We start from the raw sequence: 25,954 nt of genomic DNA, 5'->3' as shown, positions 1-25,954 counted from the left end.
CCTTTTTATGAAGCGTACTCTCTTTAAAAGCAGAAGCTTTTAGATGATGAATCAGTCGATCAAAAGAGATAATCAGCAGCAGTTTTGAAAATCGATCGTTTGCATTATTCTTCTTTGGTTTCTGCTTTTTAGATGTGAATATTTGGCTGTTTTTTTTTAAAATAATTGTATGTGATAATAATAAATATCGTTGAATTACTGAAATATTTTAATCAAGTGGCTGTTTTCTCTTCACTCCACTAAAAGCTGTCCGAAATAAAAACTGTTAACAGCCTGGTCAGCATGACACCGGAGATGTTGCTTTCAATGCTTTGAATAATCAAAGCATTGAAAGCAACATCTCCAAAACAAAAATCAATCAATGTCTATAGTGTTTTAGTGGAGGCATAAACATTAAAAAAAAATCTGGGAAATGTACAACCATAACTAACTGTGTAGATAGATAGCAGGACCTGACGATTAGATATCCTTCTCTATGTCCAACATTATCCATGTGACCTGTTGGGAATTTTCCTGAGCCAATTCACTGCGAGTTACTCTGGATAAAACCTTCTACAGATGAAAGAGGATGTTAACCACCAGGTAAGAGATGTGCAGAGACAACATATTTACCATAGTTAGTGCTGGGGGCTGAGTACTTGGTGTTGGACTTGCGGATGATGTTCTCGTGTATCTGGTACCACTCGTTCTCATTGTTACATCTGCAGAGAAAGACAGTCGGGTAGCTCTGTTAACGACGCACCCATTAGTGGGTCCAGATGGAGGGTTCAGGATTGTGTGCATGGGGACTTCATGAACAGCATGTGTCCCCAAGCCGATTTCCTCCTGGAGAAAAGGTAGCAGCAGGGGGAGGCGCTATCAAGCAGCACATTAGCCCAAATGCACAGCACACTAAGCAAACCTGACAGCCAGCTCTCTACCAGCCTTTTTCATTACTGTGGGCCTGAAGGCCCGTGGGAAAGGCATGGGGAAATGCACAGACTGGAGCGTTATAGGAGCCGACAGTTTGGAGGCAGCTCAGCACTGAATCACTGCTTGCTTTTTAAAGAGAAGGGCTCTTCACGTCAGCAGAGAAATCAAATAAAAATGACAGCGATCTAGAAATCTTTATGTCACACGGCGCTGTATAGTTGTCCTAAAAGTACTACACAAGAAAAACAACATGTAACAAGAGAGCGGTGTATGAATGACCTCTGACCCAGAGCGGATGCTGAGAAGGACAGCGCAGTTACAAGGAGACATTTTAGCTGTTCACTGACAAGAAAATATGCTGAGCGTGGTGATATTTTGCTTTGTCCTCTAACTTTGCTCAATTATCTGTGTCATCCCCCTCAGTCTCTTCCCCTCTCCTTCTCTGTATCTTCTTCCTTCACTAGATTGGCCGGTGTACAGCAGTGGCTCTCTGTGGCGAAGCCTAACAGAAGCAGCCAGATTCACAACACGCCAAGTGCCCTATCTCAGGCCCAGGGTGAGCAGCTATTGATTTTCCAGAGGACACTTCATTATCATTCTGGTCAAAACACACCGAGCGTCAACAGTGAACAACTGGGTTGTCACGCACAACATTTTCGGAACATTCACACTTTCCTGCATCACTGCAAAGACTCAATTTCCAAGAGTACACAAGCCATGAAACTACAAAGCAAAGAGAAACTTTGCATAAAGGGGTAAAAAGAAGAAAAAAAAATGATATCAGGCATTTATAAAAAAAGAAGTATTCGAAATGCTTCAATGGCAAACTCACGTATAAACTTTGAGCACAAAGTCCTTCTCCTCTTTGAGGTCTGTGATGGTGTGGAAAACATCGCTCATGGCAAGTACAGCACAGCCGTAAGGCCGTCGATACTGCACGTGAGGTGGGCCTTTCTTTGAGTCGTTCAGCAGCATACGACCTGGAAACAAAACAAGAAAGAATGTGCTGAGAAGAAAGATTGATAAATCATAATTATCAATGACAGGTCTTTGTACATCGTTCTACTTACCAGTTCTTATGACATGTGCGACGATATACAGGTCTCTCTTCAGGTCTTTACTGCTTAGGTCCTTCAGAGAAATGGGATCAGAAATGTTAGTGGATTCATTTAAAAGTTGAAATAAAGAATATTTGCATTTATGTCAAGAAGGGAAAGAAATCTCACTGTGAAGAGAGCACACAGACGATCAACCTTCTCTGGATTCTTTGGTCCTCCGTTTTTGTTCAGTTTCACCATGAACTTCTCACTGCAAAAGAAGCCAGTTCACAGTTTCAGAGTGTCTGTCAGCTACAGAACACCTCAGTCAATCTGCTGGACAAAGATAGTGTGCAGACGTCCATGTGTGTGTGTCTGTTTGCCCTTCCCCACATGCAGGATGTCCTGCAGGGCCATTCAGGGCTGCTGTGTGTGCACTGAGATTCCTCAGCGTACCTGATCTGTTTGGCCTCGCGAGTGTCGTACAGAGAAAAGAAGACGTCTGCGTCCTCGCTGATGCTGTTGTAAGTAAAGCTCTTCAGGTTGATGAAGAGGTGGTGCGACACGGGGACACGGCAACCGTCACCGTGGCGCTGTCTCGTGCTATCACCCTGGGAACAAAGAAGAAAGTGACCGCTAATTAGAAAAGCCCGCACTGTGAGGGAGGCCAAATACCTGCCATTCTGTATGCAGATAAGCTTATATAACAGATCAATGGAGATACTCTAACTCGTAAATAATTGACATAAGCTATACAGTGTGCTTCATCCTGTCACAAGTACAGTAGAGACATATACTGTCACCCAAATTAGGAAATGGATGGATGAATGTGTGATGTAAAGCTGGTGTTTCTGTTATTATGGGCTACTATTCTGGGTGCATAACTGTAATGAAAACTACTGTATAATACAGTCAAAGGTACATTAACAACACCATAAAAAAACATAACATCTTTGAGTGATCATTTTTATTTCTTAAGCAATGTTAGATCATTTGGAAAATACGCTGAAGTGAAGGTACAATTGCATTGGGACATGTGTGACCCCAGTGGGAACCAGTGCTCACCCCCTGGTGTGCAGTTTTATGAAGCATGAAAGTGACACTATAACCACCAGGATTATAGTCAACCAGTGGTCTGAAGAGTCTAAAGGTGAAAGTCTTTATTTGGTCCAGAGTGTTTGGAAAAGAAATGATAAATGAGAGCTGAAGAGAGAGGCAGAGTATGAAAGGTGTGACGAACAAACAGCTTTGAAATGACTGTACCTGGTTTGTGCTTTGCTGACCACAATGTCTGCTGGAAACATGCTAAAAAAGAGTGAAGTACAAAGGCAACATGTCAGATCAGTCAGTCCATTTCTTTACTCTTCCCACACAGCATTGAACTTATTTACCTCATAGCAGCTTCAGACACACACCAACTGAGCAATGCCTCAGTGCTTCAAATCTGACCAAATTTCCCCTACGTATGTGCAGAGTGGCTACAGTAGTGCTCCCACAGCGCTAAAAGAAGCCCACATGAGGCAAAACGTGAGCATGTGGGAGGGAAGAGGACAAAGCCAGTATCGCCCACACGCACACCCTTCTCTGCTCGGCAGCCTAAAAGAACTCGTGTACTCCCATACCTGAAGAGTTGCCAAGGCCTTGCGCCCTGCCAAACACAAGCTCACTTTCATCGACAGAGTCAGGAGGCTTTTTGGCAAGGAAGAGCCACACTGTTGTTTCAGGACAGAGCATTTAGTGCACAAACATTCTGCGTGCAAAGCTGAGAAACATGGCAATGGGATAATGGGAGGCTGCAGGGCAGTTGGAGAGCCTTTTCATCAGCATATGGAGCTTCAACTGCTGACCAGAAAGGATCTCCCTCCCAGATAACAGTCTCCAGCAGCATTACATTAGATTTCATAACATCTGTGCTGTAATCGCATATTTCTAAAATTGGATCTGCATCAGTAAGTCTCCTCTCTGTCCGTGTATGTACAGGTTTAGAGGTCCCACATCACTACAACCAAAATACATTTGAGACATTATTTATTTATGGAAACGTGTTTCTAGTGTGGTTCCTGGTTTCAAGCAAACAAGACTTGTGTAATTTATTTCAAAATAACAATAATAAATGCATTTGTATGTTCTTTCCCATAGCCTCACCTTGGCATGTCACTTTATATTATTTCTGCATTGCTAGCTGGCAATCACACTTGTGATAGTCACGTGCATGCAAGAAAAGAGACACACTCAATATGGCGGTAAGATAAGCATAAAGAACAGGTCACATGAGGCAGCTCCAACAGCTGAATCGTGCGCTCTCTTGTGAGTCACCTTCTTATGGATGATTTGATAATCGGTACATTCACACATCCCTACACATCCAACAACACATTTCTATATGCAAAACCAGCCTGTGCAATGAAAAAGGCATATCGTGGGTAAAAAAAAAAAAAAAAAAAAGCACACAGTGTGCAAGTCAGTGAGACACACCTACAGATATAGTTTATGCATGCAGCAGCGACGTGTTTAATTGCATTTTATCATGCAAAGAATACATTCACTTTAATAATTTACTCTATTTAATAATTCAAGGGATGAATTTGTACGGCATGAATTGGTTCAACAATAATCCCAGCCAACATACCAGTTTGTAGAGCTCTGATACGCTGATCTGGTCTGGATCCACCATTTCAAACTCTTTTCTGGGAACAAGGTCAATGCCGAGGTGCCTGGTAAGAGAGGGGTGAGGGCAGTGTTAAAAAAAAAAAAAAAACACATTACAACTTTTAGTGAAAGTGTATCAAATGTTTTGCTTTGCTTATGACATCTTTCTAACTTCGAAGTACTAAGGTGATGCATGCTAGTTTATATGTTTTAGCGCTACATTTAAGGAAAATAATTTACTTTTTATTGCATTTATCTGACATTTGTATATTAGGCTGGTGGAGAATTAGAAGAGAAGTCTGCTATTTTTCTTTCCTGTCAGCAAGCATCCAATTAAATTAGGTTAACAGTAACACAATCCAAGTACTTTCACTTTTAAAGCTAACTAATAAACCCAAAAGTGTAACAACAACCATTTGGCTTACATGTAACTTCCTTGAGTCTCCGCTGGTTGCCTGGCAACCACTCAGGGGCCAAGAAATAGTGTCTTCTTTCAAATTTAATATTCAAACACATGATCACTTCATCAAATATCATGAATTTTTTAAGATTTAGTCTCTAATTTTTCTCACATTAATTCATATCTGCTGACTGAGACATTTTCAATATTAACCATACACTGTAACATGAAAATAGAATATAGAAAAATCAAAACAAACAAGACAAGCACCTGTATTTCATTAACATCACTTATATTTATATAAACTGTTTTCTATGTCAGTTGGTACCAAAACTTTAAACTACAGTTTGATGTTTCACTGATACAAAATTGAAATATTGAATCAGAAGGCTACATTTTTTTTCTGCACCACCACATTTAACTGTCCATTTCAGATTAGTATTGTGTAATATTTTATGCCAACAACGCTGCAAGACATTTCCTGCATCTGTGGAAACCCTCGGATCTTGCAGTAGAATAAGGATTCACGCTTTTGAATGCAGTCTAACCACTCAACTTGAGTTTGTATGACAGAGACCGACTAAGGAGTCTGTGGGACTAAAGAGGTTAGTCCAGGAGGAAATGTACTCTTGTTGTCTTGCACTAGTGACTCATGATGCTGTAAATCATACTGTAACTCTTCACTTAAGCAAAACTGTGCAGCCTTAAAATCATGGAGAACTACATGCGCTGCTATGATCTTTTGACCATGAAAGTATATCACAGCATTGATCCCAACACGCACGGTGAACAAACTGTATTTCAGGCTCCAATTTTGAGTGTTTTCTACATTTCGTTCAAGCATGATTTGCACTAATGTTCACCAATTGAGTGATATAGTTCAAAGTGAATACCTGTGTACTTTTGTGTGCCATTGTGCATTGAATCTTATATTAAACTGAGAGATGGTTTCTCCACATAAAGCTCCACCTCAGCTGAAGTGGAGCCCTCTCATCTTTATCTCAGTTACGGACGCCTGTCACAGCTCAGTTGGATGGAGTTTGAAACTGTAAGAATATGGCTTTACAGTTCCTCCGGGGGGATTTGCATTGACTTTAAGCTGCTTGAGAGTCGCTCATCTGCTAACTGACTATAAAATTACATCATAGCATTGCTGTTACACACCCATTCATCCAGTGTTGTAGATCCCTCCAGTGCCAAAGAAATATTGTATTCTTTAGTGACCAGCGGTTAGAAGTAAATGTTTGTTTAGGGTCCCCTCCTGCTCCCTCTCTCTTGATGTAATGCACTCAGTACAAGAGTTACTCACTCATTGCCCCAGTCAAGCCGTACGGTGATGTGTCGCTTGATCTCACGAGTCTGGTCCTGGGCGAGGTGACCCTGGATCAGCTGCCGACGCAGGTCGATGAGCTCATTCATAACATGACGCAGCTTATGGAAGAGATCCACCTTGTGTTTCTTTGAAAGTAGCCAAAAAACACCCAGTTGAAACATGTGATCTGCTTCTCTGCAGCATTTCTTTATTTTATTAATGAAGCCGCTTTGTGAGATGAAATGATCATAAATACACGTAAAAAGCTTGACACTGAGAAGTCTGGAGTCTAGATGGGTCTAATAGATGTCAGAATTTAGTGAGTGTGATCAAGATAAACTCGTGCTCTAAATCTAACCCTTGGCCTTCACCCTTGTGCATCCAGTAGAACAATATGTATTGCAACTGAAATTGAAGCCCACTGGTTTCATTAATGAAACAACGAAATAAATTTGGCTTACACATCTGTTTTGACCTCCTCACAGTAATACATTTCATCACCATTTCCCGTAGACCAAGGACACCATTTTTAATTCAGGCATTCTCTGTTCTCCCTAATGGGATGACAAGCCCACATTATCACCCAGGTTTGTTTACATAAATGCAAAGATTAAGCGCCGCCACAATGCCATGTAAATTTAATGAGGATAAACACTGCATGTTCTCAAAGCCTGGTAGCTGCAGAAAACAAAGATTTTTGTCAGGGTTGATGAGCCCTTTCAGAACTCTATTCTGCAGGGCTAATTACATACATTATAACAGATACACAGTTGTGGTTAGGCCATTGCTCCCTGAAGTAACTCTATGAATTCTAATAGGCAACAATAAGGTGAAATGTATCAACATTTAGCCAATGCTGCATCCTATTATAATGGATGCAACTGTGGCAACATGGCCCATATCACACAAGGGGGTAAGCACCAAAACCAGCACTGTTAAATCAGCGCTTCATATTAGTCGAGCTTCAGAGGAAGTTACATCACCACACCAATGCCTCAGGCTGCTTAGTTGCTCAGAGCTTGAGCAGTCCTCAGCGAGAGGTTATGTAAAAACTCGCTGCCAGCCCTGCAACATAGCCACTCAGCTCCAAACTCCAAACCCTACCAACCACTTCCGCCTGCCCCCTCGACACTTAGCAGGATTAAGCATGCTTTAGGTTTCCAGTAATCTCTTCTGTCCAGCAAGTAAAGGCTGACTTAAGGTGGTGGATCTTAAGATGATGCAGAAACTACGAGGGACAGCCCAAGATCAATCAATGGCAGAGCATGAAATCGCACACGACAAGTCGGTAGGCCATTATCTGTGCCCAACCGCCATTTCTGCTCCTACATAGATAGTATATGAAAATACAGGGTGACAGTAAGAACGACATGCTTCGGGGAAATATCTTAAGCTTTGTATGTTTGGGCCATATTTCAGGGGAATCACTACTCTTGCTGGCAAACCTGGTGATACCAGGTGTTGATTTACTTGCAAGGAAGAAAAACATAGTGGAAAAGTCTATTCCATCCCCTGAGAAAAATGAAAATTAAACAAAGACGAAAAGCAATTTCTTTGCAAAAGCTGTTCTTCTTTCAACTCCCTTGGAACTCTTGATAATGTTAGATCCATTCTCACGTTTATTGCCTGGAGTTTTGTTCTGTTATGAGTGAGATGAACTGTAATAAGCTGCTACTGACCACATAGAGCTGCTTCCACAGGATGCCCCATTCCTGCAGTGTGGAGGTGGTCTCTGTGATAATAGGGTCCTCGAGGGGGACCACCGTCTCGCACAGCCTGCAGTAAAAAAACAGGAGCATGAACATGAGATCAACCCCCGAAGCATCAATACTGCAGCTACAAAGTCTTTTTTTCAAGTATCTACTGTCAATATCAATGTACAATTTATTTTTTTATTTTTATTTTTATTTTTTATCAATATCACATATATCACATCCTGGGAACATGAAGGCTCTTTTAGTGCTGCAGAGATTGCTTCTTTACTTTTCTTATGTGCAGTTAAACACTATCTGGTGTTTTAAACATGGCTGTTTTCAATAATTAACAGACAACAGTAAAAACAACTGCCTCATGTCCGGCAAATTATTTGGGGCTAGTTAAAATATATGGAGAAGCTTCTTATATTTAAATAATTAAAAGTGACATATTCTTGTCATTTACAGAGCATAGTAGCTGCTTATAATTACAGCCTGACCAATAATGGATTTTTGGGGCTTATTCAGATATTATGGAAATAGAAAATTTTGATACTAAAATATCTAAATGTGGTTATCAAACACTTGTGACAAAGACATGTAATGGAGGAAGAATATTTTACAGTTTAACAATAAACTTTATGGTCCAAAAAGACATCAGTGCAGTTAAACAGTGAACTTCATTGGGAAGGTAATATTTATAACTTTAAACTCAAAAAAAAAAAAAAACACAAATAGAACAATTAATAAATTATCCTGAGCATCTTTCTTAGCATTTTCTCTATAAAAGTTTTCTTATCAGCACATACCGGAAAGAATGTCGCCAATAGCCCTATATCTGTGATAGGCCCACATTGGCTGATTAAATTGGACTATAGCAAAATCTGTCGAGTTCTAATTTTAATAACAAAACAACGTATCAATATAGGTATTCATATTGTAGGGCCCTGGTACCAGAGTCAAACCTAATTTCGTGGCATTACCCGCCCACAGTTACCATCTGGTTTTGTTCACAGTTGAAGGTGAGGGACGGGGCTGACGTTAAGCTAAACCAGCGCTAACATCCTCAACCTCATCCTCCCCGCCCAAGTGTGTAAAATAATCTGAGATGGCCTCGAAACTCATGATAAACATGAAAGGCCCTCTAAAGAGCCAGTGTTTGATTTGTCCCTTCTGGGCTACTGTATAAACATGGCAGTACAACATGGTGCGCTACATTAAAGAGGACACGATCCCTGTGTAGGTATGAAGGGTTCATTCTAAGATAACTTTAAGGAATGTAAATACTTTTTCAAAGGATTCACATGTTCTGTGTTAATTATTACATTTTCAAGTAACCTTCTTAACACACATACACACACAAAACCACAGATTACACATGTCCCTGCTTCAAGACAGCTTTTTAAGGATGGAACTTTGAAATGACAAAGAGATATCATCATGTAGAGTAATATGCCTTTCTCTGGCTGCAGTAAGGAACCAGAGCGGAGCTCTCCAGGAAAAACCACAACACACATCCTTCCTGTGCGGGTAAAATCACAAGGAAACATTAAAGCAAAGGTCAGATCTCTTGTGGCACTTTACTGTCGAAGCTGCACTGCCAAGTAACTTTGATACTGTGTGTTTTTGGAGCAAGGAAAGCATTTCCATCCATTCCACAATAGGTCAGGGCAGGGATGCTTTGGGAGAACTACACAGATGCAGTAGGTGTGTCACCTCATTAACTCCGTGAGACAGAAAAGCAGTTTTCCCAGAGTGCAGCTCCAGGAGCGAGGAAGTATAATAATGTTCATTTCCAAGTTTGCACTTTTAATTGTTTGAGTGCAAACAAGAGTCCTCCTACTATGTGGGAACTCAACTGGAGGATGGTGATATAACAGAAAAACCCCAGTCCGCATTGAGCCACAGATCCCAGCCTGCAGACTGATAAAGCGCTCCTCTGCCTGCTCCAGTCTCCGCCTCTATTCTGGCCTGTGCAGCCATGGCTGGCTATTGTGATGAGACGGATGTGGTTGACCGCAGTGTGTGTGTGTGTGTGTGTGTGTGTGTGTGTGTGTGTGTGTGTGTGTGTGTGTGTGTGTGTGTGTGTGTGTGTGTGTGTGTGTGTGTGTGTGTGTGTGTGTGTGTGTGTGTGTGTGTGTGCATGTCAGCAGCTGTCAGGTGGTAATTCTCTTGAAGATTGGATTGTCACTAATCAGTGATGAGGCGAAATTAGATGGCAAAGGAGGGAGGGATACACATTCTCTGACATTGATCAGTTGATGAATTTGTTTCACACTGCCTGTGTGATGAGAAGGAAGAGCTCCATCAACTCCATCAGAGCCAGTCGGTCTGACCAGTGAAGAACAGACACATCATCCTCACATCATCCTCCGCTATATCTCAATGAAGGTCTGATAGTGACAAATCTGTAGAGAGAAATTGCTGCTGAAGTTGTATGCAACAGGTCAGAATTTTGAGATGAATTCCCTCCCCTGTAAAATGCTCTGTGCTGAAATGGATTTAGTTGCCTTTTATCTACACGTGTTTGCTTAATAATGACCAAATTTAAAGTCAATGACGTATGTATTGTTTCTTATTTGTGAAAGCTTTTTCTTCATTCTAATCTCATGGAGGCTGTCAGGTTTGATTGACTGGTTGTATGGCTGGGCAAGGTGGATCTATCTTTCTCTGTCACGTTATGTTGACTTTCATGTATATCACAACATTAAGGTATATAGAAATGTTGTACACTAGGTGGTAAGAATGGAGAATACAGCTTTATATGTTAAAGTAGACGGCGCTGACGGTTTATGGCCACATTAAATAGCAGACAAATCAAGGTACTTCATCACACTGATGAAGAAAATCCTGTAAATCCAACTGTGCCACAAAGAGGCCAGACTCACTGCCCCAATACAAGCAGAAATATTAAAGGGATTGCCAACATCATCCTCGAAAAACTCCAGCTGCTTTTTTCTGCCATGCAGTGCAACCAAAATGATGTGTATAATTTCTATGAGTTTGGCTATTGGTCACCTGAACTGAATATAGAACTTCAGCAAATACATGCAAATTCTGATGCTGAATAAGTATCTATACTGGTGCGGGTAATGGACATGACATCACAGATCCACAATAAGGCCCCTGAAAACCGGTTGTGAAAATTGTTAATATTTCTCCACAACATTAAATATTAATCACTGGCAAAACAACATTTTAGTTTAAGTTGGGGGAAAACATCCTTGATTGTTGTTTATTAAGAGTTTAACCTATTAACATTCATACCCTCTTTTCCTAAAAAGTCTAAAAGCTTGGAAGCATTTTGTTCATTCGACACTCACTATGAAAACAGTGTGAAATGCTCAGTGAAATATGTGAACCCATTGGCAACAGAAAAGGAAAAGTAATATAATTTTGCCTAGCACAGACTTGTATTAAATTAAGGCACCATTACTGTTACTGCTGTTGTTGTAGCTGTGGTATTAGTACCTTAAAAATGGTGAGCACAATTTCAATGATGAGCCTTTTTGCTTTCAAACAATGTATAATTTAGTTCTGGACTTTATAAGTGTAGTTATATCAGATTTGTTTAACAGCAAAGGCAACATAAGCAAAACACTCCACAACTGTTGTCAACTTTAGTTGCTAAACTCTGATTGTGAAAATACACGTGTTTTGTGAGGTCACTGTTATCTTTGGCCACTAAAATCCAATCAATTTATCCTGGAGTCAAAGTGAATGGAACACATTGAGGTTGAGATTGAAATCGAATTGACAACAGATCACATTGGGCTTCACCTTTGACCCCTACCATCTAACCAGTTAATTTTTGCTTCAGAGTGAATATTTGTGGCAAATTTTAAGACATTTCCTCAAGGCATCCGCGAAGAGATATTTCTTACATGACAATGGGTTACCGTTGGGTCACATGAACTTGACCTTGACTTTGACCTTGACATTGACTTTGGGCCTTAGGCCACTAACATCTAATCAGTTCACCTTTTGGACCAAGTGAATGTTTGTGCCAAGTTTGAAGAAATTCTCTCAAAGCCTTTTTGAGAAATTGTGTTTAGAGAAGGGAACATAATGCCTCTGACTACGGTTGTCACTGGTGGTGAGGCATAAAAATGCTGACGAAAGCATCATGCAGAAATCTCTTTGGTAGAATAACCTAGATCAGTTCTAACTTTGGCAGAAAACAGTCAGTTCAAGTAGAACCCATTAGTCACTGTAAGAAGATGATTGAGAAAATAGGTTTTTAAGGCCTTTAGGTACAATTTCTTTGCTAGTGTTGTGACAAAATTTGTTTTTTGCTTATGGTAAGCAAAATATACTCTCATTCAGTTGCACAGGAAAGCTTGTCCTCCTGGTTCTCATAAGTTCAACGCAGTGAGGAGTGCAGATTTTACATTATGAAACAAGAAGGTTAAGGTAGATACCCTGAGCTGAAGTTTCAAAATGAGCATCGAGACAGAAACCATTGGTTCTGTGCATTCCTTCATATGATGCTGTACATGCTTGAGTAAAAACACTTTATCATACAGCTTACCCTCTGTTTGTCACTGTAGATTTCTTCAAGTGGACATAGCCAACTGGGAAAATGCCCTGTGGAGGGAGGACAAAGCAGAGATGTTACTGGGTGTGACAGGATTACATTTATAATTCTCCTGCACCACATGACCAAAATGTAGAGTATTATGCCTGTGACGTTAGGTATTCTAACCCATGTTGAGTGCTGCAATGGTAAAAAAAAAAAAGGAGATTTTACAATTCTGCTGGCAACACATTAAATGCTTAAGGAAGTGCAATATGACAATTCCTTTCTGTGTGTTTCGACATTTTCTGCTGTGTGTGTTTTCACACACCGCAGAGACGAGAAGCAGAGCGATGTGCAGGATCCCTATTGTGGCTTGGCTTAGCAGGGGAAGGGCATGAGAGACTGAGTGGTGCCAGCTGCCCCCTTTTGCAGTTCATCTTTCTTATTCTAATCTGCCAGATGTGAAGAATTGGCCACAGTGAGCACAACTAATTCTACTCAGCGCTGAGAGAGTATGGGGGCGAATGAATGTGGGCAGCAGAGTACATAACAAAATGGAGGGGTGTTAGTAAGAACTGTAAATAGCTGATGAGAGTAGAGAAGGACAACATGTAGCCACTAACACCTACATTTACCAGGACTGGACAGCGTTTGTGCTTTCTTTAAAACATTCCAGCAGCATCGCTCATCACTTCAGCTTCTGACATTTCAGTTAAAAATGTAGTAGAGTGGATGTACAAAATAGCTAAAAATTACTTTCATGTTTCTATCAATATATCTGGTATTTGTGTTTTTGGTGATGCTACTCTTTGTATTATGGCTATAGAAAACTTTACATATTTGTTCTCCAGCTTTGTACAATGGTTTTACAAATAGATCTGCTACAGTTTATCTGTGGTAACCCTGCTTTAGTGTACAAAATATTCCAGTGGAAGCAGCTGTGTCATGCCTTAATCATTTACTGTAGTGCAGAGCATTAAACTCTCTTTGCTGTGATGGTTGTTATTATTCGATGGTCTATTTGCATGTACAGTCTCTTCTTACTGAACATTGTGCAAAGGATTAATCGTAATGATGCTGCACAAAAAGAATCTGAAATGAGAACTGAGAGGTTTGGATTTATTCGCTCCATTCTGCCTTGCCACTTTCTTTCTGCTTGATCAAAAATATAACACCAAAACAAATGTTGCTGCATCTGTCCTACAGCCGTCACTGCAGAAAGGAATTTCTAAAGTGTCATGGATTATAATTGAATTGGGAATTTAATTTTTTTTAAATCGTTTTTTGGGCATACTGGCTGGTTTTCAGATTAATAATTGCACCATCTGCTGGTTGATAGGAAAACAATATTTGGATTATCCAAAGAATTCTGCTCATGGAGGAAAACAGCCCAGTGGCAATGCAGAAAGGGCCATATTTACTGGCGCATGATGTACACATACAACTTATCTCTGCTGTGTTTTTTTCTCACCATTTGTAAATAACATCTTGAATGTGGCAATACTTTTTGTGCTTCTATGCTCTGAAGTTAGAACAACTTGGTTAAAATGATGCCTTTATGAAAGCACCTCTGGAAACCCAAGTCAATAGACTTCTATTTCTGTCTAATCAAAACTCTATTTAATAAGTTAATCAGCCATTTAGGTCTTTGTTGTCTAGACAAAAGTTATTTCTGGGATACACATCTCTCACATCACATTATCATTCACAAAAATGCATTTGTCTTTGATAAAAGCTTCATGAAGACATCAGTGACATTCTAATAAAAAAAAAATAATAATAATAAAAAAAAGATAGCCCTATATTTTGGCAAAAAATAAGTTTTGTGAAAAAATCCCGCATTATTGAGGTACACACAAATACATATGCAAAGATTTCATTTACAAGTCATGCCAATTGTTTTTTAAAACTTCTTTTTTTTACCTTTGTGTGCTTCAAACATGGGTCTAGATTGATCCAGATGCATTGTTATTGTCTTATTTGAACACAAACCATGGTACCGACAGAAATCAGCACAATGTGCACACAATGTAACTTGTGCAGGCTGTAATAATTACCTTGACAGAAGGCTTCTTGGTGGAAAAGCCTCTGTACCAACCTAAAGACACAGCAAAGTGCACATGAGAAAACCTCACCAACACAACATAACAAAATACGGTGCATCTGTCGCTGCACTATGTGGATGTGGTACACAGTAATGTGATACAGTTTGAAGGTAAAATGTTAGCTATAGGGAGAAACAGCCCAGTCCCAACAACTGCAAAGGCTCAGCTGTTTTACTAACGTTGTGTTTTTATTACAAAAGCTGTAATGTGTTTTTGTGACGTTAATTTCTTGATTATAGGAGTAAACCATGTTGCTTTCACGTGTGCAAACTAATCAACCTAATATTAGTTTTGTCTAGCTTACCGTAGCCTAGCCCAGCCTAGACCAGACTAGTTTAGCCTAGCCTCGCTTTCTGCATTATGTTTGCCGACATCACTGACCATGAAACACAAACCACACCATTTTAACTGATGATCTGGATACTTTGTAGTCTGTTATTGCGTTGGTCACGACTCATGGCAGAATAAACGGATCTGGGGCAGCAGTAAGGTTAGCTCGGGTTTTATAATCATTTATTGGATAAATATAATTTTAGTGGCTTTCTAGAAACTAATCGCTGTACCCAAAAATGTAAAGTGTCAAATGGGGTTGGTACTGATATTTATCAGAGTTTAGTCTGCAGCAGTTCTAAGGCCGTATCAGTGGTTTGCTTTTAAACTGTGCCGTCAACTAGGCTACTATAAAGTACCAACAACTACATCCCTTCAGAAAAGCTAACAATAATTGGAAAAAAAAAAAAATAATAATATTTTCGGAGTTTTTGTATTTTATCCTTTGAGCTGGCTTTATCTCCAAAGTGCAGTTATTTCAAGGAAATTCCCAGAGAAATCATAAAGCTTTTATTTTAAACAGCTAACATGAGTAAAATGTGTTATCGCCTCTATTTTCCTACAACTAGCACCAGCATACATATTTCTCAGCAGGAATCTTCTTAAGAATTTATTAATAAATTATGAACCCATATAATAAAGTGTGAGTGAGTCTAAATGCTGTTTGAAAGCCCCCTGTATGCCACTAAGAATCATTTTCTGACAGAGAATTATTTATTTATTTTGCAGAAAAGTAGCTAAGTCTAAATACTGTGCTTGAAAAGACTTTAACCTGTGCAATGTAATGTAATGTGCCTCAGATGTCATACTAAGGTTGATATTGAGACACTGGGTGTAAATTAACCTGAATCTGTATTACAATACTTTTACCTTCACTCTTCTCCAGAATCTGTACAGTTTCCCCGATCTCCAGGACCAGCGCCTGACATATTGATGACCGGAAGTTGCAGATCACTGTGCAGAAAAAGGAAACAAAAGGACAGAAACAAAACTGGTGAAAAAAATATTCAACCATGTAATAGTTTTTCTGTAAGTCCTGGCAGTCAGCAGAAATTACATTGTACAATTTCTGATTAAAGATCTATGCTTACTATCATCTCCTGTGACCTCTGATTGAGCGAGGTGCATCCCTCTTCACCGTTGGGTGTCGACACAGAACGTGTTTTGAGGATTGTCGCAGGGCAGTTACTGCAGCTTTTTTTTTTTAATAAGCTGTTTCATGCAAACATCTAAACACAGTGTCACACAGGAACCACTGCTTAGCGAACTGTAAACAAGCTCCCACCCTGGAGTGGGAAGTCATTTTAATAGGCAATTAATTCTTAAGCGACCTGATTTTGTGCAATGTTAAGTTAATTGAACTGTCTCCCAAAATAGAGCCCACACAAACTGCTAAGTAATATGGCTAAACGCTGATTTATCATAAGTCGGTATTAGCATAAGTCTTCCATGCCACCTCCTTTTGCAGCACCATGCAGTCTTTGACCATACACAGAAACATCCTGTGACTCAGACACTGATGACATGATTATTATTTCAAGAATAAATGACACTTTAAAGCCTTTATCAATTGCGTTGCCTCTGGAGTCTGTTTTTATCTATGCAGCACTGCAGCTCGGCACCATGAGCCATGCAACAAACTGCAGAGGCCTCAGTAAAGACAGACTTGTTTAATAATGACTGCGCTCCACTGATGATTTTAAAAACCTACAAATGGTGGCCCTTCAAGGAGAGTTTGGTGTGAATCATTATGCTAATGAACTAGCCAGGGGACCCAGTGAGGGGGAGGAAGAGAGGGAGGGGCTTGAGCTCAGCTCCGTTGCCTGTTTGAGGGTAATGAGTGTTCAGTTCCTGTGCTCGGGTAACTATGGCAACAGATCATCCACAAACTGGAGGGCTTTCTTCACTGTAACTGCTGCGGGGATCTAGGCATTTTAAAATGGCAAGCTTATGGATGATGCATCATACTGGAGTTCACATCAAGCGTATTGGGCATTGAAGAGAGATGGATGGACTTAAAGAGCGTCCTTGTCACCTTTTTCACTCTGCCTCAGGCCCTTTTCCAACCATGGCTAAGTCTTTCGTATGCGAGAGTCCTGTTCTTTAATGGCTTCCATTTCATTTGAATTGCAAAACCTGCCCTCACGCCATTTGAAAACTCTTCAACACGGGCCACGTCAGAACAAGATGAGATTTTGAGCAGTTTGAGAGAGCTGGGCGCACTACACAGACTCATATTTTCATAGTCCTCCCTCACAAAACCTCCAAGCTGTGTAAACACGCAGTCAAACACTCATTTCATTGTGCCTAAAAGCTGAAGAGCATTAGCATATCCACAAAACACTACCAACTAAATTCATCTCTAGACTTCAACATGTTGAACGTAGGATGTTGGAAGGACTGACGGGACCGGGAGTGGAAAATGTTGGCAAAAGCAAACAGTTCTACTCAGCATGCAACAGTATATCAGTCCAGACTGTCCCTCTATTCAGTTGAATTCATGATCCACACGGCATCTGATAGCTGCTATTGTGTAACCAGTAGCTCACTAGGAGGAATTATAGGGATTGAGCAGCACAGGAGGAGGCTCCTGCTGTCCTCTACTTGCCTCTCACCTTCATCACGTATGACACACATACATGTCTACTTATCCGTTAAAACAGCTCAAACACCACCTGCATTTTATTTACTTATCAACTATCATGCGCATCTGTGACCCAAATTTGGGGTTTGGGGTGCTCAGTCATATACTTTTCTCACATCCACTGTGCCAAGTTTCATCTCCAAAGAAGACGACCATAAAACTGTTAAAAGTGTTTTTAAGAGTGGTATATTTTTGTATATCCAGGACCCCACTCAGTTTGTGGTCCTGGATTGTAAAAATGTATATTCCCCTGCTACGACACCACAGTGTACAACACTTGAATTCATCAAAGGTCTGAGAATCTTCGGCGCACGAGCAGAGACACGAACCTTCCAGCGATATGACGAACTGGACTCCTTGAAAAAAATTGTTTGTAACTTTCAGTGCAGTTAAATCAAAGTGACGAGGAAAGGCCGTTTCAGAAATAGTTATCAACAACAGCCAATGAATGAAGGACTGTTTGGAAACGAGGCAGTGCGAATGGATGAATCATTTTTTTAAACCTGCTAATGAAGCAAATTTTCCAAAATAATAAATTCGGTTTTAGATAGAGTGACAAGCAATGAGAACTATTAGATACAGCAGGGGTTTAAAATGTATTATCAGAAGGTATATAAACTCCAGGCACATAACATCCACTATCTCATGGTATTTTCTTAAAATAACTGCACAAAGTTTTTACAGCACGAAATCAATCTTTTAGGAATCTATTCTTCCGTGTTGGTGTGAAGTACGAAACAAGCTGCAGTCAAAACCGCACCTATAGAAACCACCAACAACAACTCTTCTGAAAAAAAAAAAGTAGCGTTGTTTATTGGTTATCTCATGCAAAATGTTACAATATGAGGTACCAAATTAATCCTGTCTAATGCATTACTTTGTCATCCATTATAGAGAATCACAGGGAGAAAATCTAAAGGAATCAAGCATCTTATTTTAAAAAAGCCATTGGAGGCAGTGAACTGCAAATAAAATGGTGTCAATCGGAAAATAAGATTTAAAATAATTTAGGCAACCTGCGTGAGACTCAATAACACTCTTCCCTGTGCCTTCATTTTCTAACTCGCTGCTCTATACCAGCGGTGCTGCCACCCATGGTGTGTAGGAAAGACCTTGATGTAACCAGAGCGGTCATGTTATGCGAGAACACGCTCGGTGTGGCTTCTGAAATGGGAAGCCTACGAGTGAACACTAAAATCCTTGTTGATTGAATCCTGCAGTGATGCGGTGTGAAGGGGGCTTTTATACGTTAATTGCAGATATATGTGGCAATTCAGAGCCTTCCACAGAGTTAAAAGAGAGAGTTACAGACATTGTGTCTGTGTCGAGATGTTTGTCATGTACCACCAGTAAATACTTGCATCCCATCAGCAAAAATGTATTCAAAGCAGAAAGTCACATTTAAGTTGTATCTGCTATCGATGATATAACTTGCACTGACATAAAAAAAAAAAAAAAAACAGTGATAACATATGGAGTCAGTCCAGAAAAAAAATATTTCACCCTATACTCTGTGGTATGTCTGTCTACAGCACTTTTGTTTGAGTCTGACCTTTGACCTGTCTCGCTTATCTAGCCCTCACTTTTCTGTTTCTTGTTACAGCGTACTACTGTTCAGCTGAGAAGAGAAATGTCAAGATAGATGACTCCATGTTACATCTCTATAATAAAATCTATTTTCTTCTGTGCAGCAGAAGAGAAGCTTATATTGTCTTCCAGAGTAAATACTATTGCATACTGTCATGTCCTGAAAAATGTTTTACAGCTACATGTAATACAGTGAAGCTGAAACAGAGCATGCAACGCCTGCTGACCTTGCTCGAGAATTAGTGATAGGCACACGCAACACCTAACAGTACAATGGCCCACCGGGGAGAAATATTCTGCAGAGAAGGGGAAGATGTCATCACAAACCTGCCAGTAAAACAGTAAACACTATTTTGGCTTATAAATTGCCTGCTGTATTTTCAAAACAACAAAGTGCTAATGGCACCACCGTACCGAAAACATTTTTTTTCAAAAGGACACCGTGCTCATCTAAACTACAGCCCTGACATGAACTTATTTTCTTGGATTTCTGTTTTCTTTTAGGATCCAGTCTCAGTCATAACTAGTACAACTGAAGCTGAATTGCTCAGTGAGTGCATCCCTAAACCCTTCAAGTAATGCAATGTGAGTATGTAGACCATGAAAATCCGGCTCTCCCGTGTTGAGTAGTCCTGTCCCAGATCTGGCGAACTTTAAAATTACACAATGGTCTTTGGGCTTCGCCCACTGACTCATTTCGTTGAGCACGACTTGAATGCACACTCACTTACTGAGGCACATTACTGCACCAAAGTTTTGCTAACCAAGGGACTTCTCCCACAGAGGCAGAGGAGCATTTCACCATATCTGATTCCAAATCTGTGTCCCAGAATGCCACCCACTGTGTGTCACTGTGAAAAGATGACCTTATCAAGAACTCTTCAACGACTGTGTATTCAATGCACACACATGCAACAATAGCTATATTCACTGTGCTGCGGTGCAAGTTACTTGAGGCACTTGAAACTACGGTACTGATAAACTTCGTGATCTAGAGCCTGTGATGAAACCAAGAAGTGCTCACCCATATTAAAACTTCCCCATGCAGACAGGAGGACGGGTTAAAAACATGACAAAATCTGTACAGAAATGCTAGTTCGGGCCAATCTCTCTAATCCCTCAGATGAGCATTATCTTTTGTTCCGTCCTGAACACATTGCATCCCCGAGTTGTTTGTTTCAGATAATGGTGGCCTCGTCTGCTTCATTATTTCATGTGCTGCTGCTACTGCTGCTGCTGTAGTTTTTGTCTGAGCCACATCCATGTGGCCACAGATGAATCCATCTGATTCATTTCACTCTCTCTCATGTGGGCAGATACTAACTTATAGTCAGAGCTCTTTCTAATGAAAGTGTAAAGAAATATTGCTGCGTATATGAGAGCAATCCATCAGTGACTCATTTGCAAATAAGAAAATGAAAAAAATGTACAGCTGAACCATTTCAAGAGGACTGGATTGAGGATTGGTTCAATAATCATTATAATTTTGATAATCTGTTTACAACTCACATTAGTTTGCATGTATATTTCAATGTAATTGTATGATATGTTCTTTGGACATTTTACAGACTTATTAACAGAAAAAAGACAAGTGATTACTAGATAAATTGGTGATTAAAATAATCATCATTAGTAGTTCAAGAGTAAAGCTGGGTACCACTGCAGTAGAGTCATACAGGCCTTTGCTGCCACAAGTGATTTTCAAGCAAATATTTATTGCATAAACACAACCAAGGAGAAAGTAAATGAATAGGTAGTGATTCTAAAAAAGCTATTAACGTTTCATGAGGTGGTCTTCAACTGCTTCCTTTATGATGGAGCCTATTAAGATAACGCAGGAGTGAAAAAAAAGAAAGAAAAAAGGCCTGGCTGACTACAGACAGACTTTGTTTCATAAATCGGTGCATGATAACATGGGTGAGAGTCAATTTACACGCAATCACAGAACAAGGAAAGAAGGTAGGGAAATGGGCAAAATGGTGCCACTAATACCACAGATGAGGCAGGAGAAGAGCTGATAACAGGCTGTGGGGCTGCGCTGCCAGTTAACGTAACAGTCCAGCAGCGTGGGCATCATCCACAGTGATGCTGGAGAAATACTGAACCTCGCATGTCAACATGTTAACTGAGGCGAAGAGGGAAATTCACCAGAGGGATTCAGGCTTCCTTTACAAGGTACAGCATGTACTGTGTAGGTACAGAGCGGCTCTGCCTTCCCCGCATTTCAGCATCGTGGACAGCGTCATCTCCACATTTCAGCACCACGGACAGCGTCAGGTCAGTCCGCACAGACTGATGCGGAGGCTGCGCCGAACTGTTGCTTCCCCACACAAAACTACCTTCTCCTCCGCCTCCCTCCCTCCTAAAACACCCCGCTTATTAACGCATGGGAAAAAAAGAACTGCAGTGATTCTCTGATGGATGGATGGACGAACATACAAACGATTAAATGCGACGCGGTGATAACTACAGCCAGCAGAAGTGGCGATATTACAGTGGGCTGCCATTGGGGCTCTCAGCCTGCAGTCTTTATGAAACGATCATGACGAATGCAATGCCTCCAAACAAAGTGTATATGTGTGGGCGTGTGTATGTGAGGGAGTAGGGAGGGGGGGGGGGATGTATCATGTGCGAGCCAGCATGAGTAGCCCTGCAAGTATAACAAGCTGTAGTGCATCTGGACATGACTCATTCCCCTAATGAAAACCCTCTATAGCGTAATCATACGCTATAGACACTTTTAGCTGTGACTGTGGGATCCAGCAGTCAATTTATAGCGACCGTATGATATTTTATGGTGGTATTTTTTGCTTCCTGTTCCTATTACACTCGATATAGCTCGCTTTAAGAGCCGTTTTTTTTTTTTTTTTTTTTTTCCCTTTTTCATGAAATGCTGATCTCTTATTGGACACGTTTTCCTCCTCTGTAGGGGTCAAAGTGCACACATGCAGGGAGGAGATGCACAGTGTGGTCCCTTGTTGTTGCAGCAGCAAAAGCAGCATCTTTTTTTTTTTTTTGGTCTACAGGTAGACTCCAGCTTCACTCCAGCCTACACCTGTTGGAGGGACGCAGTCACGATGCCCCCTCGTGGTTTCAACACGAATCACTTTCTCTTTTTTTTTTTTTTTCCCCCTCTTTCTCCTTCCAGATACTCTCCTATGAAGAAAAGGCTAAAATGCCACATTGACGCATTTCTACAAAACCACCCAACTAAGAGCAGGAGCGTGATTTAACGGCCCGCCTACGGTTATTGTGTGCAGACTGCGATGGCATCTTTAAGGTGGTGGGGTTGTAGGCTGTACCATCCCACGCAATTTCCCTTTCTATGCAGTCACTGGCCTGTGTATATCAGCCATTATAAGTGTATGTGTTTTTCTTTGGGTGTAATGGGATTAACAACAGAAAAAAAAACGGTCTGAATAAGCAATTGAGGATGTCGATGAGCAAAAAAATTGGGTGTTTCTCGTGCAAAAATTACCACCATTACGCTGTATTGACCCAAAGAGCTGGAAAGCAAGCGTCGTTAATTAGCAATAAAAAAAATTTAAAAAAAGGTGCAATTGACTCACCAACTCCGATTTTCTCCTCTTCTGTAGGTATCCACATATTGGTTATTTTCCCTCCGGTAGAGCAAGCCACATTATGTCGATATCTTGAGATGATGATGCTAAAAAACGAGCGCTGAAGGCTACAAACGATCCCGGCTGCTCATACATGGGACTACATGTCTCGACCGGAATCAGTATCCTGACGTTTGTGTGTGTGTGTGTGCGCGCAAAGGGGGAAAGGAAGGACCATCAAAGCCTCAATATCTCTGCTCTATTATGTCCCGGCGTGTGTCTCCAGTCTGATGCAGTGTCCAAACCTAATGTAACGCACACACACACACACACACACACGCAGGCGCGCACGCACGCACGCACGCACACGGCGAGCAGTTTTTTTTTTTTTTCTGGTCTCCACGAAAGGTGTTATTGCCGCCGCATTTGAAGTGGAACGGAGAATATTTCTTTCCCTCGAAGCTTATTCATTTCATTTCTTTTGCGTTTCCTTGTTTTTCCAGCCAATCGCGCTCAAGTCCATCTGGTCCCCGATGAGCTGCGCAGCCAGCGTGAACGGTGTGGATCGCGCGGTGATTAGTAGGTAATAGGTCGCGAGAATGTTCACCGGTCCGAACTGTCGAGCTGGTGCGAGAAAATACTCAGAAAGCTGCAATATACCATAAGCTGCGCCATCTTCGTGATCGTCACATGACTTGTTTTGTCAACAAGCATTTGCGAATATATGCGCCCCCTCTCTCCCTCTTTCTCTGCATGCCACTTCCATCCATCACAACACACAAACTGCATCTTCTCCTGCTAGGATGCTGGAAGGCAGTCTGCTTCTTTTTTCTTCCCCCCCCCCCCTTTTCTTTTTTTTTTTTTTTTTGATTGAATGTGTTACTTTGGGGGCCCTGTTGGCCACAAGTCGCTCCTGGTGTTACACATCAGGCCAAACCATGTGGGGAAGCACCTCCTGGTTGAGTCATTTCAAAGAAACTGACCCACTACTATCAGCGATGCTTTGTCATAGTGCAGTCACGCTCCCACACAGATGCAACTAATTCCGAACGGCCAATTTCCCCCTTTGCATTTGATTGATAGGTTTGGCAAACTGGATTTCCCACCAGGTTCCCATCACACCACGGCTGGCTGATGCATGGATACCACTCACGTAAAATAAATGATGAGATCTGCCATCTTGGTGGTGATTATCTATTCACTACCCAGCTTCAGGTCTTGATTAACGAGATGTGGACCAGAGGTGTGGACACGACTTTGGACTTGACCTTAGATTTGGACAAAATATTTGTTCACACATTTGTTTTATTTTTCCAATTTGTTTTTATATTCAGTTATATTTTCTGTAAAAAAAAAAAAATAGTATCCACGCATTAAGGTCTAAGTGCTGTTTCAAAGCCCCCCATACTGCTGAGAAGAAAGTAGTCATGACGTACAGAAGTAAAACAAAACCAGACACAAAAAATATATATATAAAACACCCACAATATGGTCTTTTCTTCATCGTAAGTAAATTGCCTTCTTGTTTCTTAAGCCATAAATGTGAGAAGATTAAAGACATGGCCTCAAGTGTTCCCAGTGGAAGCTGCACAAACAGTTTAGAAGTTATGGGGTAACAGTTTGACTGTAATCTGATTGATTTGGATCGTAATGACGTTTATGCCAGGCAATCAATTCAGCCGAGACTGTAGCACCAAATACTGACGTGGTGACTAACCTCATGGCAAAACAGGGTGTCATAAAATGAGTCATATAGTCTGTGGGGTAATGAGTAACACTATGAACATGAATTCTCTGTGAAACTTCCAGTTTGTGGAGTTTGACTTTGATGACTGACCTGCTAATTATTTTAGAGTGGATGAAGAGAGGGAGCGTTTAAACGCCATCGTGACAGAAGATAATCAATAATAAACAGAACTTAAATACTTGTAAATAAATATTTCAGGAATGCTACTGATGTTCGGTCTTGAAATTGTTCCTCTGTAAAACACCCAGACGATGATATTAATGTTCTAAAATGTGCGGGAAGATATTTTACACCAGATGAATACGCAAGCACTCGTTCATCATACAGTAGCTCGCCCATTGCTCACTGCAAGTCTGGTCATTTCAGTGCATTAAGCTGTCTTGTCCTATAGACAAGGCAGTCATGACTAGAAAAATAGAGTGATTTGGTGAATATTGAGCGTCCAGTGAGTTTGATGTAGTGTGGGAGGGAGGGCAGTATTCAGCAGGGTAATTTCTCTCCATCATAGCGCCGCTGTGACTGACTCCCATCTGTCTATTACTTCAAGTGGAACACCGTGGGCGGTGTTCCAATCACATACATAAAGCTGGGGGAGTGTGGGGCTTTTTTTTTTTTATAAGCTAAATATGCATCCCGGATAATAAACATCCAAGAAAGAAATTAAACATAACAAATTACAAGCCTTGTGCCGAAAATTCACTCAAGTGAAATGGTAAAAAAATGTGGCACACGGGACATTTTAAATGATAAAAGCTTAGAGAAAAGCCTCGTGCACTGATTGTTTTTCCGACACACTTCCACTTTTTCAACGCCGTGGCTACATTTAGCTCCCGCTGTGATGCAGCAGCACCGAGAGGACGCTGGTCCGCTGCAAACAGGGGGGGGACTGCCTGATACAGGGAGAGCTGCTATCGGTTTCAACACTCCCAAAGCCAGCAGACAATAAGAGGCAGCAGAGGCGGTAATAAGAAGCATGTCCTGCCATCTCATCCATCATCTGCTTCCACAATAACGCACATACTTTTATTTCTTTACACTCCTCGGGATCGTATATTTCATCCACTTTAGGCTCCCCACAAATAAGCAGTGTTGTACACATGGGGACACACGTGCCTCCGCGCGCACACACACACACACACACACACACACACACACACACACACACACACACACAGTTCAGGAGACGTATTTGATCCGTCTTAATGTATTCTATTATTAACTGTGGGGGAGGCCACAGGAAAATGTTGTGGCAAATTTCTGCGATGCACAAATCACCAATCAAGACGTCTGAGGGATGTCAGTGTATGGGAAAATGAAGATGTGATTATTCACACCCAACAAATGTACAGCATAACTTATATGACAAATGCATGTAGTACATTTAAACTCAGCTGTTTCACATTTGTTGCATTTGCCATCATCTTTTAGCTTCAGTTTACTGCGTATGAAAGCAGCAGT

General features: G+C 40.9%; 1 protein-coding gene across 3 annotated transcripts in view; it reads right to left on the bottom strand.

Annotated features, from left to right (window-relative positions):
- LOC138636439 (dedicator of cytokinesis protein 3-like) overlaps positions 1-23,567 on the bottom strand; it is a 52,385-nt gene extending 28,818 nt beyond the window's left edge. For all 3 annotated transcript variants that reach the window (XM_069724460.1, XM_069724469.1, XM_069724478.1), the window contains exons 1-13: positions 22,759-23,567; positions 15,829-15,912; positions 14,581-14,621; positions 12,536-12,591; positions 7,990-8,086; positions 6,308-6,456; positions 4,579-4,663; positions 3,213-3,254; positions 2,406-2,560; positions 2,139-2,220; positions 1,983-2,043; positions 1,745-1,892; positions 613-701 (exon numbers count right to left, since the gene is read on the bottom strand). In XM_069724460.1, coding sequence (XP_069580561.1) covers positions 613-701; positions 1,745-1,892; positions 1,983-2,043; positions 2,139-2,220; positions 2,406-2,560; positions 3,213-3,254; positions 4,579-4,663; positions 6,308-6,456; positions 7,990-8,086; positions 12,536-12,591; positions 14,581-14,621; positions 15,829-15,912; positions 22,759-22,795 — 1,126 coding nt within the window. In that variant the 5' untranslated portion in view covers positions 22,796-23,567. The remainder of the gene's footprint in view (positions 1-612; positions 702-1,744; positions 1,893-1,982; positions 2,044-2,138; positions 2,221-2,405; positions 2,561-3,212; positions 3,255-4,578; positions 4,664-6,307; positions 6,457-7,989; positions 8,087-12,535; positions 12,592-14,580; positions 14,622-15,828; positions 15,913-22,758) is intronic.
- Positions 23,568-25,954: the final 2,387 nt, after the last annotated feature.

This window comes from Brachyistius frenatus, unplaced genomic scaffold (genome assembly GCF_029030835.1).
Source record: "Brachyistius frenatus isolate BFR_SWC_R1_liver_20210118 unplaced genomic scaffold, ASM2903083v1 Contig_6, whole genome shotgun sequence".
NCBI classification, from domain to species: domain Eukaryota; kingdom Metazoa; phylum Chordata; class Actinopteri; family Embiotocidae; genus Brachyistius; species Brachyistius frenatus.
This window is presented reverse-complemented; position numbering and strand designations above follow the sequence as displayed.